This window comes from Aphelocoma coerulescens, chromosome 4 (genome assembly GCF_041296385.1).
Source record: "Aphelocoma coerulescens isolate FSJ_1873_10779 chromosome 4, UR_Acoe_1.0, whole genome shotgun sequence".
Lineage (NCBI taxonomy): Eukaryota > Metazoa > Chordata > Aves > Passeriformes > Corvidae > Aphelocoma > Aphelocoma coerulescens.
This window is the reverse complement of record NC_091017.1, coordinates 70,888,137-70,908,215: the sequence shown is the minus strand read 5'-3', so window position 1 is coordinate 70,908,215 and position 20,079 is coordinate 70,888,137. Positions and strand designations below refer to the sequence as shown.

Below are 20,079 nucleotides of genomic sequence, written 5' to 3'. Positions count from 1 at the left end.
CTGAAAGGTAATTCATTGCTTTAAGCAAATTTATATTCTGGGTTAAGCACAGCTTTTGAAGTGCCATGTGAACTTTTATTATAACAAAGTCAGAAGACAGGAATTTGGCACCAGCTTGTTTTCTCTCCCAAGTGCATGTATCTTCTCTCTAGAGGAATGGTAGATTTCATTCTGAGACCTTGTATTCCCAGAAAAGCAGGTCAGAGTGATTAGTTTCCTTCAGCTTTGTTGGATTCAGTACCATAAATATACAAGAAGCTCCTGCACGTTTGGGCTAACACTCCTAATGTATTTAAACATATAATGCACAAGGGGATTTTTTTTCCTAGAAAATTGTTTGTTTACTCTCCTGACCCTGTTTTGAATGAAAACCCGAAGCAAGGCTGATCAGCTCGGCTGTCTCCAAATGGGTTCTGTTGGTAAGAAAGTGAACCTGTGTGTGGGAATGTGCACTGGGACTCAGCAGGACCAGAGCACTCCCACCTGCTCCATCTGTCCCATCAGCCTCCTGGCACCTCATCTCTAGTGGGGCAGGGGTGGCACAGGAGAACAAGAACAAGCTTGGGGGGGGGGGCTTTCCCAGCGCTATGTCCTCCTCAGCTTGGGTAATGTAAAATCCTAGCAGGCTCAAGGAAAGCAGCAGCAATGCCAGCCCTTTGCTCCTCCTCTGGCCACCAGAATCATTCCTTTCTTGCCATGCCACTATCATTAAAAACACTGAGTAATTCACAGTTTCTAGAATAATAATAACTCATAACTCTGCCATTAAAATCACTTTAAAGTACCTCTTTTAGAGGAAGCTGATGGTTATATCATTATGAATTTAATTATCATTTAAGTCTCTTTTCTATTTAAATAGGTTTTGACAAAACATTTTCATCCTGATAGGCAAGACAAGCTTCTGGATGTTTAGTATTAAATTTGAAACATCCATCATTAGCAAAATGAGGAAACTTATTTTTCTTATAAACAAATGGTATGATACAATAAATGTCATAAATGAAGCTGTGCAGATCATAAACTGCACAGGATTTACAAAAATAGTGCCAAGACATTTATAATAATTTTTTACCCAGTGCAATCCTTGTGCTGAGAAAACTGGTGCTGTCACAAAGTACAGCACTGCTAAAATCTTATTATAGCTATTTTTTTCTGTTGTAGATTAATTTATAATAAGTTATTAAGTGCTAGATTGTATTTTATGTTTATTTTGTGATAATGTTAATTTCAAAGAAAACTGTGGTAGAAAAATTTGTTGATTATGCTTTGCACATGAGTATTCTACTGATTCAGCAGCTCAGCTTATTCAAATCAAACAAACAAATCACCAAGCTACTGGCCATGATTTCAGCATAAAACTGCTATTTCTGTATTTTTAAGATATCACTGTATTTAAGACCAACATGTGTGACAAACTGAAACACAAACCAGTGGATGTCACACACTGCAGCTGAGAGTAAATAATGTAATTCACAGAAGGATTTCAGCTCCATCCCTCCTCTCATCTCTCATCAACTAAAATGCTCATTTTTGTCTGGCAGCACATCACTTTTGATGTGACTTTCATATTTGAAAAAATAAACATGCAGAACTTGTAGGCTGCCTTTTAATGGCTTTTTCCCTGTCTTGCACAGAGCTGAAATGATTTCAAGTATAATTACTTAGAACAGACACTAATGCATTTCAATTTGCACTTTGCAAACAGGTTAGTTTGTCTTCAGAAATGTAATAGTGGAAATTTATACAGCACCCATGGTTAGAGACAAATAACATTAATGACAGTTGGGGTTGCATTGGCCAGTGTGTGTAAAAGAACTCTAAGTAGCACCCCAATTTTCATACCATGCTATTAATTTGAATTGCTAAAGCTCAGTGAGCTCCTTATGAAATAGTTGACATGAAATAAGCTGACATAAAGATTTGCAATATGTAAAGAACTGCGAAGAGAAGAAACACTATGCACAAAAAACAAGTGATGAAAATTTTAAAAAACCTGAGTAACACAACAAAAAGGTATCAAAATTTGTATTTATAGTATGACGAGATAATGATACAACACAATACTCCGTGTGCTACAGAACGTAGCAAGCGCCATGTACGTGTGTACAAATGAATCTGTATAATACAGTAAAATGCATCTCACAGACTATGGACCATTCCTTTGGCTCTGGGATCCAGAGGCTCTGGCACAGAACCCATTTGCTAACACCTTTAGGTAATGATTTCACCAGTAAGCAGCAGAAGGCTCTCAGTCAGTGCTTCACATGCACCAAAATTTCATCACTTAAACGTCCATACTGCACAGACCCTTCCAATGCCATAAATCCTGCGTAACCACAGTTTATGCCTCTCATGCAAAATGTAAGAAAGGAATTCTGAATTTGGGGCGCCTTCACTCTGCTTTGCCAACAGGCAAGCCTCTGGCTGGCCATGCCTCCCCAGGAATCCTTTCCTGGGCTCATTTACACTACTTCAGGCAGAGAGAACAGCCAAGGTGACCAAAGAGTCTTTTCTGTTTCATATATCCCCTGCATTTTAATTCTGGGTAGCTATGGAACACACTTGGATGTTTTCTTTACAGCTACCAATTAACAACAGTGCATTTAGACAGTCACTTAAGCAAATTGGCTCATTTTATTGCTGGCAAAATTAATTTATGATGTGTTTGCCCCATTAGTATTTGTAGGGAGTACAGCTCTTCCTTAAAGGGTTCCTAAAGGGTTTCAATTATTCTTCCATCAATTTTGGAAAGTGTAACTTAATGGATTAAATACCAGCACTGTTACTGGCTCATACCACATACAACCAATGGCCTCTACCATTTAAAAACAAATTTAATAGATTTATGAAAGAGTAATTTGTTTTGCAGCCATTCCTTTATCAGCAGCATCATAAAATGAAATGTATAAAATTAATATTACTTAATTAAAAGCTGTGATGATGTGGTTCTTTTCAAAAATGTGTTTCTTTCCACACAGCTGATCTGCAAGGATGAAAAATTTCACCACTAATTACCAGTCTGCCAAAAAGTTGGTAAAATGGTGAAATAATCACTTGTCCAGAGACTGCTGTTAAGTACCTCCAGGAAAAGCAGAAGTACCCGCTTGGAGCAGGTCTGCAGGCAGAGCCCACGCTCATGCAACTTCACGTCTTTCTGTTTCCCAGTTCTCTTCTTTTGGCATTTAAACTCATCCACTGAAATGGGTTATGCAAAGTGTACAGTCAGATGCTCAGAATACTGGTATTTATCACTGTAATTTATTTGTAGGTCAATAGAAGTAATTTTTTTTCTATTTGCATTATTATATGTTGTTAGGCTGCATGTGGTACTGATGAACCCATACTCATCCATGTCAAAAATGTAACACCACTTGAGGTCAGTCTTAATTCTGTAAGTTAGATCAAGTTAGATGTGTTAGATTTTAAGTCCTTTTTTCCAACTCCAAATCTTACACTAATAAATTAGGATTGAAACTCATCTATAAACACCACATATAAAACTGTCCTTCTCATGGCTTTTGGGGAAGCTTTTAATTTCTGTTTTAACCTGCTAAAACTCACTCTGAACCAAGTTTGTTCTTTGCAGAAGACAATACAGGATCCAGTCTCTGGTTAGTAATGTGTTGCAGAGCTTCTACTGCTAAACCTGCTCTTTTCAGAAGATAAATAAATCAGCTGCAATGGGCCTGGCAGGGTACAAGCTGGGCAGAGAGAGGATGGGTGTGAAGGAGGATTCATCCTCTGAATTGCAGCGGAGAATGTGCAGAAAAAACTAACAATTTTAGGCTGGTTTTTTGTGCCTCCCTCCGGTGATGGCAGAGTGCAGTCACGGAGCTGGAGGAAGCACTAATCCAGGAGCAATGAAGAGGCGTGTATCCTCCGACACCTGCGTACGGCAGGGGAAAGCCCTTCCTTTCTTCTCCCCCAGGAAACAGGCCAAACCTCTGTGTCTCCATAAAAAGAACTTTGCAATTGCTTCATCCCTTCAGAGCCTCTTCCACACAGAAAAAGACCTAGCAGCCCTGTAATCTTGTCCCTACTGCTTCTTTTCCAATGTGGTAACTGCAGAGGAAATGGATGAGCTGAGCAGTAGCACTTCCTCACCTGCTAAAAGCACGGTCATGCAACATGGCAGAGCTGCCAAGGTGGTGGCAGGATTTAATCTTGCAGCAGTTTGCCTTTTGCAGTCCCACTGTGGGCACAGGTACACTTCTGCACACGCATGGAGCACACACACAAGTGTCCAGCTGAGAAAAATTAATAAAAATAACACTGTTTGCATCCAAAGGTGCTGTGGCCACAGGCAGTGCTGCACTGGCTGTTCAGCAGCAGAACCACGGCCCTGAAGGAATGTCAGAGCCCTGACTGTCCCCCCGGGACTGCAGCTCTGATGGGGGGGACAGACCAGTCCCCAAACCCGACCCTAGGAACTGCTGTGCCATTGCCTCTAACAGGGCTGCTGCTGTCCGGGGGCTGTGCCTGAAAATTCCACCTTAAGTTGGACTGTGCTTGAGGGAGAATGACACAGGCAGTATGGTATCACTTTTCTTTACCAGCATAATAGCTCCCAGCTGTAATAACTGAAAAAGTAAAAACAAATAAACCCTTTTTATTTCCACTCAAGATTATTCGAGTAATTTTTATTGAAAATATAAGATCTACAAAGCCATGGATACCCAGCGTGGAAGAACTCATTAAGTTAGCACATTCATCTTTAAAAGGAAAATTTCAGGTTGACCTAAGGTACAATAATGTTCAATTTAAAGTCTCATTTTTCCTTCTGTAAGTTTCAAATCTCTTTTCATTAGGAGGTTCTGTGCAAGAGCTGCTTGTCATGAAAGGAAACACTTTACAATCCATGAATGTGTTCATTATATAATAAATGAACAGCAACAATATACTAGCCTCTTTTTTTTTTTTTCCTGTTAACAGTCGTGTGTTAAAGTAAACTCTTTTTTTTTTTTTTTCCATGATTTGGAAATTAGTTACATATGCACCAAAGGAGCTAGTAATTTCTGCTGCTTGTCAGCTACACACAATGAGTATATTGCTGTGTGCTTTCCCCAACAATGAGGATTTTAGTAATATGCAAGGTGTATAGAACGTAATACCAAAACCTGCATCACAGAAAAGGTTAATTGTTTACTTATTCAGCTGCCAGAGTTGATAACCTTAGGCCCCTCCCCAGAGCCAAAGTAGGGGTGGCCATCCATTAGGTTATGTAAATTAAATGTATACGTTTCCTTGTTGGCAAGTTCCAAGCAGTAAGCGAGAGTGCAAACAAGGATCTGTAAGCTGCCACAAAATGTATTCATATTTCTACTCCGTGTTGTAAGAGCCAAAGGGAGGACACGTATGTCAGATGTTGAAAGAACAACTGAACCTTTGCTTTTGATCATTATGGTCAGTCTGTCATGAGGTCTTGTATCCAAATGCTAAAAATGGCACCACACTTGGACATCCCATAGCCTTACACAGTACATTTGTGTTTCCCAAGCCACTGAGCGCTGGTCTCACAGAGACCCTGACTTTAAAAGCTAACAAAAAATAGATTCGGATGCTGAAGAATCCAAGGGAGGGCTCATACAAAGACAATTAACCCTCGCACCAAAACCTAATTTCATGATTTTACTTAAAGCCACACTGAATCAGTTGTGAGAGGGTGAAGATATAAATACACCTCTCTGCTTCATCCGTAAGAAGGTGGACAACTGACCATTTGAACAGAGGGTCTTGAAACAAAGCTTAGTTGTCCTTTAAACAATGAAAAGGAGAGGCATACATAAATGGTCACCAAGGCACAATATGACAAAGGTGAAGAGTCCCTGAGACTCTGGTCTGGGTCTGTACCATTCCCCTCCCTATACAAGTAAATGAGAACATTTAGGAAAATATAATACAAAATCTCTTACAGGAAATATAGACTACACTTGCTAAAATCACTTCCCTAAAAGTGTTTATAGCTTTTTTCTTTTTTTTTTTTTTTTAGCTTTTTTCTTTTTTTTTTCCTTCTTTTTTAAATTTTTTTAAAAGACCTTCTTTAAACAGATAATGCAAAGACTGGTCCATTTTTTTCTTACCCGGCAAGCCAAGCTCTAATGACTTCACTAAGCAGAAGTTGTATTAAAATACATCTTCATAGTATTGCTACAATTTGGGTAAATATGTTCTGAACAGCTTGATGAGTACTAAATAAACTTTGCTGTTTTACAGCATACATTTTAATTTTTTTGCACTTTTTTAAGAATAGAAAATGCAATTATAGTGTGCAAAAGAAAAAAAATTAATTATCTTCTAGCTGAATACTGTAATTTTAAGCCATGCCTTCCATAAAAATGTATTGACATGTGTAAATAGAAGAAAAAAAAATACAAGCAAACAGAGATTTCATTTCCTTGCAAGGAAAGATTAACTATCACAAACTGGATCACTTGAGTTCTGTACTCTTTAGAGAAAGAAATGAAAACAACAACCCATAAAACCACTGAAATGCTTCAAATGTCATCCATTCCACGGTAACAGGTTAAAACTGCCATGTTGCTTTCTACTGCTCCCGTTAACATGGATAGAATGATTGCTGCTGGTTGGATATTGAATACAAAAAGCAAAAGAAAGTTGAGATCATCCCACATGAAGTCATTATTAGAGCTGGCTTTTCCCCCATTTTGAAGTACAGTAGTGACTTGTAAATATGACCTTTTCTAAAGATCATCTGAGATTTGAAGATTTATCTGCCTGCTTCACCCAAAAAACAACTGCTGAAAGAATTTACTCTATGGAGCCCACTATACAGCATTCAAAATGTTTTGGGTTTGGTTTTTTTTCATGAAAAAATACCACAAAAAGTTGTTTTAGGTTTTTGTACCTCTGAATCACTAACACATTGTAGATTCCATTTATTCTTCCATGTTTGAAAATGGTTTCTGCAAAATCAAAATAAACTGTCAAACTCCCTTACGCCATGCTTCCAACAGTTTGAATTTAATACTTCTTGAATGGAATGACATAATTTATTTCCTTTAATTTGCAGGATGGCTACATCAAGCTAGCTTTAAGTCACAACTGTACCTAACCACAGTTCTCTGCAGCAAACCCATGATTTACAATATCTAATATTGTGGTTACGGTGCAGGGAACCGTGGGTAAGAAACCTCCATGTCAGAGTATTGTGGTTGGGGTTTCCCGGAAGAGTGGCAGTTGACACCTCTGGAATATTCATATATAAGTGCTTCAGTCAGATGGTCCTGAGTTGAGTGGGTAACTCAGGCACTATGAGAGCCTGGCATTCAGTCTGCGGGAATGTGTGTAACCTCCGTCACTCGAACCGCTCTGCAAACTGTAGTGGTCTTCAGCATCACTGGCACTTCCAATACTGTCCATTTCACCTGGAGTAAACTCCATTCCTTCAATGTCTACTTCTAAAGAAAACATAAGAAGGCACATTTTCAGGAAGCTGTAGCAACTAGTCATGGGCCAGTGTCAATCAACATCCAGGTGAAACCTGAATCATACTTCAGTTTCAATAATAATAACAATAATAATAATAATAATAGTAATTAAAAAAAGAACTGGCACAGTAATTCCTGAGGAAAGGATCATTTCGTCCACCTGAGAATTAAAATCCCTTCTGTCCTCAGCCACAGAAATATACTGCATGACATCAATACCAAATCCTTTCCCAGAACTGTTCCAACCTGCACACAGACACTAATTTAGAAAAAAAGCTGACCCTCAAAGGCTGTCGTACTGCAGCACTGTCCGTGGTAATTCCAACCATGCAGGTGTTGGCTGGCCATGGTGTGACCACCAGGTAACTGCCCCAAGACCCACCACTCCACCACCCTGGGCCCTGAAACAGCCAGCCTGGGCGAGTGTTCTGCACAGAAAAACTTCCAAATGGGAAAATAAGAAATGGCAACAGACAGCTTGATGAGCTCTGTCTTAAACGAAAACCAAGTGCAGAGAATCCTTGGTCATCATAGCACAGAAAATGTTTTAAAATTTCACAATAAATGATGTGGAATTAATTTATTCACACAAATGAATTAAGCCAAATAAGATTTTTTTTTTCCATGTTATGCCAGCCTTACCAATAATTACACTAAGAATTCAAAACATGAAATGGTAATTGTTTAAAAAACTGGCAAAAAACACATGCAAAATAAATAGCTTTAAAAATCCACACAATATTAATAGCTTAAAAACTGATGAAGAAAGAGACCGTTTTTCAAAGAATGTGAAAAAGATGCCGTAATGTTTTACTCTTCCAATCACATTATGGAACAATTTTGTCTGGGTTTTGTTGAAAACTCGATTTTAGTTCTAAATGACATTTTCCTGTTTCCCTACTTCCCTTTTCCTTCCTGCTCCTGCAGGCCCCTCTGGGCAGGCCTGGCTCAATTACCTTGTTCAGAGTCAGTGGATATTGTTGATCCCATGCTGTCAGTGCGGATTCGCTCCATGCCCTGCACGGATAGCTGCTCCAATCTGCGCTTGAGGTAGCGGTGCTCCCGCTGTAATTGTTCTTTAATATTCAGAGCTTTCCGGTCCTGTTCTTCCAATTTCTTAAAGGGAGAGAAACACAGTAAGCTGTCAGTCTGTACCCACCTCAAAGCATAAGTAACTTGAGGTCTTCTCATAAACAGTAATTTAAAAGCTATTTAAATATTTTAATTAATTAATATAAAGTTAAAATTAAATTTTAAAGTTCAATTTTTTAGTTAGCATTCTGTAGAGGTCAGTACAATTTTAGCAGGCTGAATTTGTTTCACAATAAATTATATGGTTACAGAGGAAAAAATAATAATATTAAAAAAAAAACCCTCAGAGACTCTCTTGCCACTAGCAGACATTCCTTGGCTAAGACTGGATTATTGCTGCCTTGGTTGTGGGGAATATTTAAATCATTTTATCAGGCAAAACCGGCATCATCTTTGATAACTCAAGCACAGCTCAGGTTTCAGTGAGAACATAACGCCTCTTTAGATGAGTCTCTGATTTCACCTATCACCATAAAGGAACCATCGTGAGCCTCTGAATGTTCTCCCTCCTACCACAGGCCATGGAAAATTTTAGCATTTAAAAAGCTTCATTAACAATAAGCAGCATTAATTATATATAGGAGGAGTTTACTAACAACTCTCTTTATTCTTGCATTTTTTTCTCCTTGAACTTCTGCAGAACAAGTGTGATAATTCTGTGATATCACCTGAAAAGTCAGTGGTATTATTCCAAAATTTCTCAGCAAACAGCCTGTGAAAGGATCCTTCCACATATCTGCCTAAAATCTCCCCTCTGACAAAATAAAAGCAGGTATTAATTTTGCAAATAAAAATAATACTTCCCACCCAGTAAAATGTGGTGTACTGTTGGTCCAAATGCAGTAACAGGAATATTATCTTTTAGTATTTGAACTGAGCCCTCTTCCAAATCACTGGTAGCCATTTAAAAATAGTGACTACATAATTTGGGAAAAAAGTGTTAAGATTAAAAGCACGAGGGATACACAAAACAAGACATCTTTTATTATTAAAAAAAATTATCTGACGCAGTAAATTACAGGTTGTAGCAGTAAAAGCACTTATAAGAGTGAGCAGATTTCTCTGTGAGCTGTGTTTACACAATCACTGAGATTTAGGAGATGTGCAGGGAGTGAGTACAGCTGCTGAAGATTTCTCCCTGCCGTCTGAATGAAACTAGGCTTGGTTTTCTGAGGAGAGCAGGCTGGGACAGTGCACAGCAAACCACAAGCAAAACCCTTTCAGAGATTTTGCTGTTCCAGTGCAAGCCTGAAATAAAAGTATTTGAAAAAATAATTGACACTCTTGAACGGGGCAGTTTCCTGGCTCAGTGAAATCCACCTTCTTCCGCCTCATTTTGAGCCCCCTCCCAGGCAATGCACTCTGTAGATACTCATCATAGGTGGATACACAATGTTATAATAAGAAAAGGGGTTGGTACATCCATGTACACAACAAACCAAATGTGCCCAATTGATCAGACTTCCTTTTCCTGTATTTTCCTGGCTGCAATCCCAAACTCAAACGACTATTTTAGGAAAGAACTCAGTGATTCATATCCAGGAGACTCAAAACTGTCCAATCTTTCAGAGCAAATTTCAATATATGGGGGGGGGGGGGTGTGTGTGCAAAGTTCAGAACTAATGACTGTGTTTGAAATGCCAGCCGGGCACGGGCAAGCTCTGGCAGTGCAGGGAGGGGGGGAGCTGACCTGACAAAGGGGAGCAATTAAGAGCTAACCCAGTTAGGGCAGGTTCAGTTAAAACCTTAAAAAGAAAGTTAAACTTCAGTCTCAGTTTTCAGAAAATGAGCACTTGGTGCTGTGCAAGACGGATCTGGAAAGAATCTGTTCCCAGCTTTTTTTATCAGCAGCTGAAATGGTAACTACAGGGCTAATCTCACACACTCGCCACTTGTAAAAACAGTTTTTCAATTTGTATGCATAAGCCCATGATAGGGGGGCAGCCCAAGACAAAAACCACATGCAGTGCCTTTCATGCATGTTAGCCTGAATTATAAACAAGAGGCCAAAATCTCCAATGGTAAAAACAGGGGTTGCCCAGCTGGAGCAAATGTGCTTAGAAGTGCTGAAAAAGTAGCTCCAAAAACTTGTTCACAAGAATGGTTTTGCTTAAATTAATCTTTAATTTTTCATATGAATCACATCCATTTCTGTAACTGCAGTGAATCTTAAAGCTGTGCATCAGCAGGCTGTTCTCCAAAATATTCCAAGATTACTGGCAGTGTTCAATTTTGCCTGACACTTTTCTTGACCTGTTTCTCTGTAACACTGAAAAAATGCCAGATGAGTAATTATAGTCCTGGACACAGCAGCAGAAACCTGTTCTTTAACTTTTACATTTGAATACCTCTCTGTCTTATTTCTGCATATAGCCCTGTTCCCTGAAAATGACGACAGTGAAAATGGGAGAGAAGGTGTGTTTGGAGAGAGGAGTCCTGAAGAATAATTTCTTTGGAATTACCTGTGCAAATGTAGAACCTGCACTGCTGCTGAATCATAGGTGAGATTTGAGGCTGTTTTTTGTTTTAAACTTGTAACAAGGGGAGCAGCAACTAACAGGGACTGCATTTAATTTTTTGTTTCATTTAAATGAGAATCTGGTCAACAAAATGTTGATGGGGATAAAGCTTGCTAATAGGTATGATCTTTTTGATTCCATTTTTTTTCATCATTAATGGATCTGGCTTTTTACATTTAAAACAATGCAGTACAATGCTACTTTGCTCAGTCCTTAAAAAATAGATATATTAATCAAAGAACAGCTCTGACAGGTATTTTTTTAACTTATAGTGTAAATCATTAAATACACTAGTTAGTAACTAAGCAGAAATCACAAAATCGCTGTTTTATATATTTGAGATGCTAAATTGCAAAGCAGTAAACCTTGACACTGTGACTGAAATCCCTGCAAGTAATAAAGGCCAATAAATCCAGAAGATTGGACATATGGATATGGATTTTGTGTGAAAATTTGTTTTCTCTCTATGGATACACATTCTGGAAGATTCTCCCTTAAAAGAAATAAAAACATGGATGAATGTTTTTACCTTGATATGCATCTTAGCTCTTTTCAACAGACTTAGAGTGGTGTGTCTGGTGCTGTCCGGCCCGAGAGGCACAAGCTGTTTTAGCTGTTCCAAATATAGCCGGAGTTTAGCCCGCCTGCAATCATCAAAAACGAAGAGCGTTGTAGTAGGGTTGCACCCGAACAGAATATCCTATATGCAAACACCATCTGTTTGCAGGATCTCTGTGCAGAACTCGAGTCAACGGTGGCTTCCTTTCCCCTCCCTTTGGCAAAGTTTCAGACTGAAAGGTCACTTGAAATGCAGTAATGCTGCTTGGCACACTCAGACAGGAGGCTCATACCTGTATTTCAAAGCAGTTTGCTCAGCCTGGTCAGTCCCACCTTAACCAAAGGGAAGTATGGTCAGAGATCTGAGACATCCAGGCAAGGATTCCTTACCCTATGGCTGGGTAAGGAAAAAAACCTGGGATTTTGCTCCAATGCAGTGATTTCTGCAGGCACAGACAGAGCTGTGGGCAGCTGCAGACCCTGATCCTCTTCTCCCCATTCCTGTCCCTGCCTGCTGCAATAGGACACACTCCTCCTGTGCAAGGCAAGGGCATCCATGCAGCCCTTCACAGCTCAGAGCTGTTTCCAGCCAAGACTTTTAAGATGTATTTTAACAGAGAGGTCTTGATGCCCCTTCTCCTCCCTTCTACTGACCCACAGTCCCCCCCAGAGGAGACATTCTTCCTCTCACTGCACAGTGTTTATTATAAACACAGAAGAAAAAACACTTCCAGCCCCATTCCTCAACAACAGGGTCCTGCTTTCTCTGGTACTCCCTTGCAAGTGTCACTACTGCTGCTCTCAACAATCTCTCCTGTACTACTGCCCTTAATCTATCAGTAAAAAGAGGATGAACAAAGTACTATTTCTACTTTTCCAAACCGTCTTTGAGAAAGCAGCTGGCAATACAATAGTCCACAAAACAGTTGCCTGACCTATCCAAAACAAGGCAGTGGCCAACCAAAGAACCACATGCAAGTGCATTTCTACAGTTACATCCTAAAGAAAATCTCTCCTGGTTTTAATTCACAGCCCTTGAACAGGAATCCACATGGTTCTGCAATGAGATAGAAATGGAAGTGCTTCCACAAGTAACTACTATTTTCCTTTCTGCCAGCCTGTTACAGGCTGAGCAAAGCGATGACCTGGAGCCAACATCCCCCTCACAGCCGTAAGAATAACTGAAGCACATCACAAGTGTGAGGTGAATAATCAATAATCATCTTTTTCAAATTTGCTCGATGCTGCATGAAGGAAACAAACACTGCAGGGAATTTAACACTTCTGGTCAAGAATGAGCTTTCTTTGAACAATGAATTCAGAACCACAATCCAGCATCAGTGCCTGAAATGCGGCTGAAGAGGATTCACTATACACCAAATGACAAATTACACACGTATAATTGGAATGATCAGTGCAATGTGAAAATAACCTGAGAACTAATGGTAAAAAATCCCAAACCAAAATAGAATCTAATACAGAACAGTAATGACTACATACTCATGTATTTAGTTCTGTCTGCCTATAAATCAGCAGTGTACTAGGTAAGAAATCACAAAGCATGTCTGTAAAATTGTTAATTTTTTCTTCAAGCCACTTAGGGAAAAAGATTTTTGGTGAAAACATGATTCAAAAGAGAAAACTGATGACAGACTTTTTGTTTAGGCCTGGGGTTTGTTTTTAAATACAAGGCTCTAAACTTAAGCATCTAAATGCTTTTATTTAAACAACACCAATAAAGACTGGCCTAAGTATTCACAAAAATAGCCCCATCAGATCCCCTGAGGCTGCTACTTTAAACTGGAATATTGATCTTTAAAACAGTGAAATGTCCAAATTAGGGACCACTGGTATTTATACAGAAAATCTTAATGAGGTAAATTTTTATTTCTGTGTCTGTATCTAACAACTACTTGGCTGGGTTTGCATTTTAAATACAAAAACTTGCTTCAGGGACTAAATTTAAATAATCTTTTTGTTTTCTAAATGGCTGCTGAACATAAACACAATTGTCTGCATCACTCAGCCCAACCTGGATGCAACTGGACTTAGAGGAAAAGGAAGTGGGGACTGAAGATAAAGGAGGATATGGGAAGGAAGAGGAGAAGGATAGTACCACAGAGTAAACAGAGAGGTAAACACCTTGAAATTGAATGATCAGTATACTTGGCGCAATTAAAAGTCTGGTAAGGAATATACAGAACTGATCAGAGATTTACTTCTGGAAAACATTCATGAAACCAGACTACATACTAAACTTATCTGTCTCTTGCTATTTGAGGAAAGTCTGCTTACCACAGGGAGTAGAAAGTAAAGCTTTAGTGTGCTTCCTTGCCATCAGCTGGGGAGTCCACAGAAATACCGCCAAGGTTCAGGGGCATGGCTGTGTGCCTTTTTAAAGCACTAACTCTTTTATGTTACCTGCAGGTAGAGCAGGACCTTACAGAAATGCCATGAAGAACACAGGACTGAATCTAAGAAGAGTATTTTTAGTGACCAGTGAGAAGAATTAGAAGAGCTGAGTATTAACAAATCTGCTTTAAGGCTTTTTCAGTATTTCCAACTGATAGTAGCAAATGTAATAAACACACTTGCTGAAAGACCTCCTCTAACTTTATCTTTTTTTCTTAAAAGGACTTTTTCTTTCATCTAATTACTCAGCACTTATGAATCCGTTTAAGATATTAAAGCATAAACGTTACATAGATCTTTACATAAATGCAGGCATGTTTATGTGACTAATTCATATATTATGATCGATGGCATAGATTGTGAATGTACAAAAAGAAAACCAGCCCACCAAAATCCCTGTGGTACTGGAGTAAATATCCCCCCATTTTTCATCTTGCACATCTTAGAAAAAACTGTAAGAATGTAAGAAAACATTTCAGGCATGTTACATTAACAGATCACACCAGCAGGAACAAGGGACTCAAACTTCACAGCAGATAAGTTGTCTCATACAGACTCTGCCAGCACTAATTTCTCTCTTTTTCTGCAGGGACCTGACAGCTTTTGCTTTTTCTTGGCTGCCTGTGACCACAGGAGGAGGGAAAGGCACTCACAGAGGTAATCACAGCCAGAGCTGCTTTGTGTTTTGCAGCTCACGCTTTAAATTCCACCAAAAAAAAAAATTTTTAAAAAAGCAAGAAAAAAGAAAAAAAAAAGCAGCCTGGTGTCAGAGCAACGGGGTAACAGCCTCTGTGCATGAAATGTGGTGGAAGTTGGGCAATTATGCTCTGCTCCAGCTTCCAACCCCACTGCTATGCCTTTGCCCACACCAAGTGTGGTGTCTGGCCAGGATACCAGCGCTGACAGAAGTGGGCACTTTCCTCACCCCACGTGGATGCACAGAAATATCCCCTTCACCACTGGTACTGAATTCATCTGGGAAGGTATGGACCTAAAATATGCCATCCAAAATCCAAATCAAGCCTGCAGCTCTCTGTTTTGGGTGTAGCCCCAAGTATGGAGAGGTGCATGGGTGCCTGGTTTGATTTATCACATTGCCCTTTGTGCCAGATGATAAAGGGGTTTCAAATGTTCAAGACTCCAGTGTTTCTCCATAAGCAAGTTCACAACAGGGACCTATGAGTCTGCATTACAGCTGTTCTAATGCTTGATAAGCCCAGACTGGCCAGCATTCCAGGGCAGTGGCCATGTCTAGCAGCTGTCCGGTGGTTCCTCACATTCACATGAAGGACAAAGCCACCTGCTGACAACTGACCCAAAGGCTACCAGCTGGAATTGCTTTGAACTGGTTTTGAATCCATGATGGGCAAGAGTGGCAGGGATTTCAGAACCCATGGCAGAATGAACCCTGGAGCCCCACAACATGGAGGGACAAAGCAGCAAAAAGGTGTTATTAAGAATTTTCCTACAGAACAAGGCCATCCACCAGAAATTCACAGGAAGGCCACTCACTGATTCTAGTCCTTGGAGACTCCAGTTTGCTCCAGTGTTTGGCTATGGAAAGGCAGGTTCACCACTTCTCAAAGAAAGGGTTGCCATACAAAGGTAAATTAAGATCTTTGATCCTAATCAATTTCAAAATTGTGTTAAATGAGTCTATTAAATAATGGTCAAGTAAGCTTTGCAGCATTTATGAAATCCCAGATACAAATCCATTGTAGCACACCAAGAAATGGAATACTAAGATGCAGAGGGGGGAAAAAAAGAAACAAGAAAGTCCATTGTTCACCCTGGATAATCTTCATTCCAAGGAAACTGCAACAACTCCAAGAAATTCCTACAACTACTTGACAGGCGGTTGCAGTGGGAACAAAATACTTCTCTGTAGGGATAAATAATACAAGAGGCAATAGCTGTGAATTTGGAGGTTCGCAATGGACACTGGGAAACAAATTTTTTATTGGGGCAGTGGTGCACAACCAGAATAGGTTGCCCAGAAAGGCAGTCCCTGGAGGTTTTTAAAGATTTACCCAGACAGTACCATAAACATTCACAGACATACATTCACGTCTATGCACGTGTAAATCAAAGATTGCCTGTAACACTTCAGCATTTGACTCACAAGATTGCTCCCGTTCATGTACCAGAAAAACATCTACAGCTGTGTGGCTTAAACCTGTGCCACTCTGATTGATAGAATGCTGGTAGGTTTGTGGAATGACCCAATCCACTGCAGCCTTTCCACAGGGGCTCTCCAGGGCTTTCTCATGCCCAGAGCAGCAGAGAGAAATGGCCTGCAGCCAGTCACACAGCAGATAGCTGTTCAAGCAGTAGTTGCACAGTTTTTTGACAGCAGCAAAGGTGTGTTTCCTAAACCATTCAAGTATAAATCTAGAGACTTTATTTAGAGGCCACTGAGGTGCACAAAGACAGCTGCAAAGGCAAGGTGCATATCCCAAACAAGCTGCTCAGTCCTCAACATGGCATGCCTCAGCCATGTCACCTGAGGCTGTCACCTCAGCCTGGTGACATTAAATGGCCACAGACACTCATGATACAGGGTGACAGCATCGAGTTCCTGTGAAATGTGTGCCTGTCCATCCTGCCACCCCAGCTGGGCACTCCCTGCAGACAAGCTTCCAACAGCCGTCCACGTGTTTATGGTAGCTAGCACAGGGTGGGCATTTCCTGGAAGCTGCATCCAAAGACAAACAGTTCCCACTGCTGGCATCGTGTTCCTGACTGCCAGAGGTCACTTGCTGAAAGTGTCAGAGAAGCCATGCTCATCTATTTCTGAACAATTGTGAGCAAGAGCATAAAACTCACTAGAGAGAAGTCAAATTCATGACAAGTGTTCACCTTGCACATCCTCCAGCTCTCACTCCACAGCCCCCCCAGAATACAAGAATGACTCTCACATGTACCCGTTCTCTGCTGACCCAGAGCTGGCTGCAGAAAGGAAGGAGCAACTCCATCAGCAGTTTGTCATCCTGTGAGAAGTCCCAGAACAGTTCTGTCTGGTCCACACCTGCTCCCTGCTTCTAGCAGATTGCCCAGTCTGGCAAAGGAGCTGTCCTGGCCATACTGGGAGGCATTGTAGACACGCAGCATCTCCAGCTGATGGGCAGCAAGGATCTGGAAGGTTAGGAAATGGCCAAAAAGCCACTAAATGTCTGCATTCCCACACTGCATGCCCTGAACTTCCCTTTGTGCTGGCTCCAGCAGAAATTGCCTGGTTAGACATGATGTTGCTGCTTCCACATGCACAGCCCATCATACCTCTCACCACAGTGCACCACTGAAGCACATGTGGGCATGAAACAATGCTGGCCTCACAAGGGGGCCCTAACTGTGTTTTCCATAGGGTGCCTTAGTGCTAAAAACACTTGTGTGACTGAACACGTCTGTGTTTCAGATGCCCCAATTTTAGTCCACTAAACTAGCTCTGTGTACGGCAGGTTGACATATTCTCGAACTGCTAAATGTATTTGTTCGGTGCTCTTCTGAAAAGGACACTATAAATCAAACTCAAGCAATGCAATCACTGCAAGCCACACTAGTGAGAATAACTAATAGATTTGAAATAGATGTAAAAATTAAAGATGTCATTTCTGTACATTAACTGTTCCAGTCCAAAAACCAGACAGCATCAGACCTTATCACAAGGCAAATTCACTACAAATACAAACTAAACCCCTACTACAAAGAACAGAAATGTATTTGAAATGAATCTAGAAGAAGACACATTATTACAAACTGGACAGAGTTACCAAAGCATTTCAGATTCCTTCTCTAATGTTTCACCTTTTTTTCCTACATTCAAACCTATCCTGGTGCTGTGCAATGAAGTTAATACACAAAGGTTTAAATATAGAGCAGTTACTAAATTTTTCATTGTTGCATAATGACGATGTAATCTGGCTTAATAATGTGCATAGGGTAAAGTCAGAGAAGAATCTCTGCACCAAAAATTCACTTCTGGAGTCAGATGTTATGCAGGTACACTATGAACCAAAATAGTCTGGCCACAACTTTGGGTCAGAGTCACCAGCAGTGAACTAATGGTTGTGTTTCATCCTTAAAGCAAGGTGAATTTTTCTTCTTGCCAGACATGAAATTCAGCATAAAATACAGAAGTGAGCTAACTGCAATTGTAAGACACTCGTGTTTTTACAGGAAGACTCTTCACAGATTTATTTATGAAATGCAAATACCTGCATACAAGGAGCACTCGAGTTTTCGACAGAATCAGCAAACAGAAGCTCTGGATACTTTGTGACATGCACTGTGTCAAGATGCACACAGACAGCATCATTACTCATAAACTTATCATTATTTCAAAGCTCTCTAAAAATGCAGAAATGCACCAGTAAAAACTTTCCCATTGTGACTTCAGGGTTCACTTGCCACCAAGGTAAAATTAGGGCGAGAAACTCTGCCTGCCTTCTGATAACAGCTTCAATTCCTTCTTACTGGAGCTCGACACAACAAGGCAACATGTCTTAGGGGCTGCAGCTCTTTTTATTCTGTGCACAGTCACACTCTGAAGTGGTGACAGAATTTTGCTGCAAATTGTTTTAACGTTACTGAAAATTTAATATGTTCATATTATTTTGCGCAGTCCTGGATATCATGGCCACACATGCAATGTAGGTAACCATGTGTGATTACTCAACTCTGCTTAGTAGAAGCTGGTACCTAAGCATACTTGCCTCACTCTTCTTTAAGCTAACAATTTTATTGAAGTGTCAGGAATTACAAATTTACAGCTCTACGAGACTTTTTATAAGCTACCAAAGACAACTTTGTACTAATTAAAACACATTTGTTTACAAAGGCATTTAAAGAGATTATTTATAAACTTCCATCTTAAGAAATCACAGAAATTCAATCAGATAAAAATGGTTCTAAGGAAGCCTATTTATTAATGGTCCAGACAGTATTTAGCATATCTCCAGCAAAATATTAAATATAATGCAGGATAACAACCCTCCACTGCAATAAAAAATCCTGTTTCTTTCAGATTTATTTCACTCATGAACACTTTTAATACTTTCTCCTGTACAAAGGATACCTCAAATACTTCTTTTTTTTTTCTAAAAGATGCTCTAGCTCACAATTGAGCTGCACAATCTAGTTCAACTACACAACAAATTTGCTTTAGTGAAAAGGAAACAAAACCTCTTAGTATTAAAGCAGTGTACCATAGCAAGGCACCCAGTGTGCCGATTGCTACGAGATGTGTGAAAAGCTTGCTCACAGCTGAGTGCCTTGGAGTCAAACCCAGAAAATGCAGTCTTGCTCTTACAGCAAACCTCTTGGCTTTTTATTATCCAAGGAAAGATAAACCAAACACCAGTGTTCTGCAGTAAGCTGGGGGTCTTTTTCACGTTAAAAATAAAATCCTGAAGTCTGAGCGCTAGTGAAGATTCATCCAAGGCATTTTTTGTCTGTGTGTAACACCTCATAGGGCCTCTGCAACTAAATTCAGCAGTAAAGCTCTGGTGGAAACTAACAGGCAGAAAGAGCGGCGAGTGCCTAATTGCAGTGATTGTTACTGAATTAAATGCAACAGCCCTACAATCAGTGCAACTGCCCGCTTTATTTACTGAGGTATTAACTGGGAGTTTCATCCTCAATGTGCATTTCAGCGTGCTGAATACTTGTGTGCATCTGTTCTGCTAAATTGAAAGCAGCCCCATCGCTTTAGCAGCCAAGTGGTCTTGGGGTACCTCAGAAGTGTCCAAACACGGGATAACAACTGCTGCAAGTGCCTCTTACTATCACAGGCTTTCAGAGAGTCAGTGCTGCTCTGCACTTATCTGCAAGTTTTCATGTGAATAGTGCTCAGCAATGTCTGGTGCTGTTCCTAATGCTAAGGAAATAGAAGAAAACCTCTGCTGTCTGTTAACACAGCTTATGATTATTTCCATGTTTTGCACATTTCATCACTCTGAAAAATATTTTTGTTCTCTTTTACACTATATCTAAATGCAGACTACAGCAGTTCCAGAGCATTTTACCTATTTTCCCTTAGTGCCACTTCAGCC

The 20,079-nt window shown here is 40.1% G+C and overlaps 1 protein-coding gene across 3 annotated transcripts in view; it reads right to left on the bottom strand.

Moving 5' to 3' along the window:
- Positions 1 to 4,625: 4,625 nt before the first annotated feature.
- MXD4 (MAX dimerization protein 4) overlaps positions 4,626 to 20,079 on the bottom strand; it is a 38,457-nt gene continuing 23,003 nt past the window's right edge. For all 3 annotated transcript variants that reach the window (XM_069014612.1, XM_069014614.1, XM_069014613.1), the window contains exons 4-6: positions 11,589 to 11,703; positions 8,405 to 8,564; positions 4,626 to 7,418 (exon numbers count right to left, since the gene is read on the bottom strand). In XM_069014612.1, the coding sequence (XP_068870713.1) occupies positions 7,270 to 7,418; positions 8,405 to 8,564; positions 11,589 to 11,703 (424 nt within the window). In that variant the 3' untranslated portion in view covers positions 4,626 to 7,269. The remainder of the gene's footprint in view (positions 7,419 to 8,404; positions 8,565 to 11,588; positions 11,704 to 20,079) is intronic.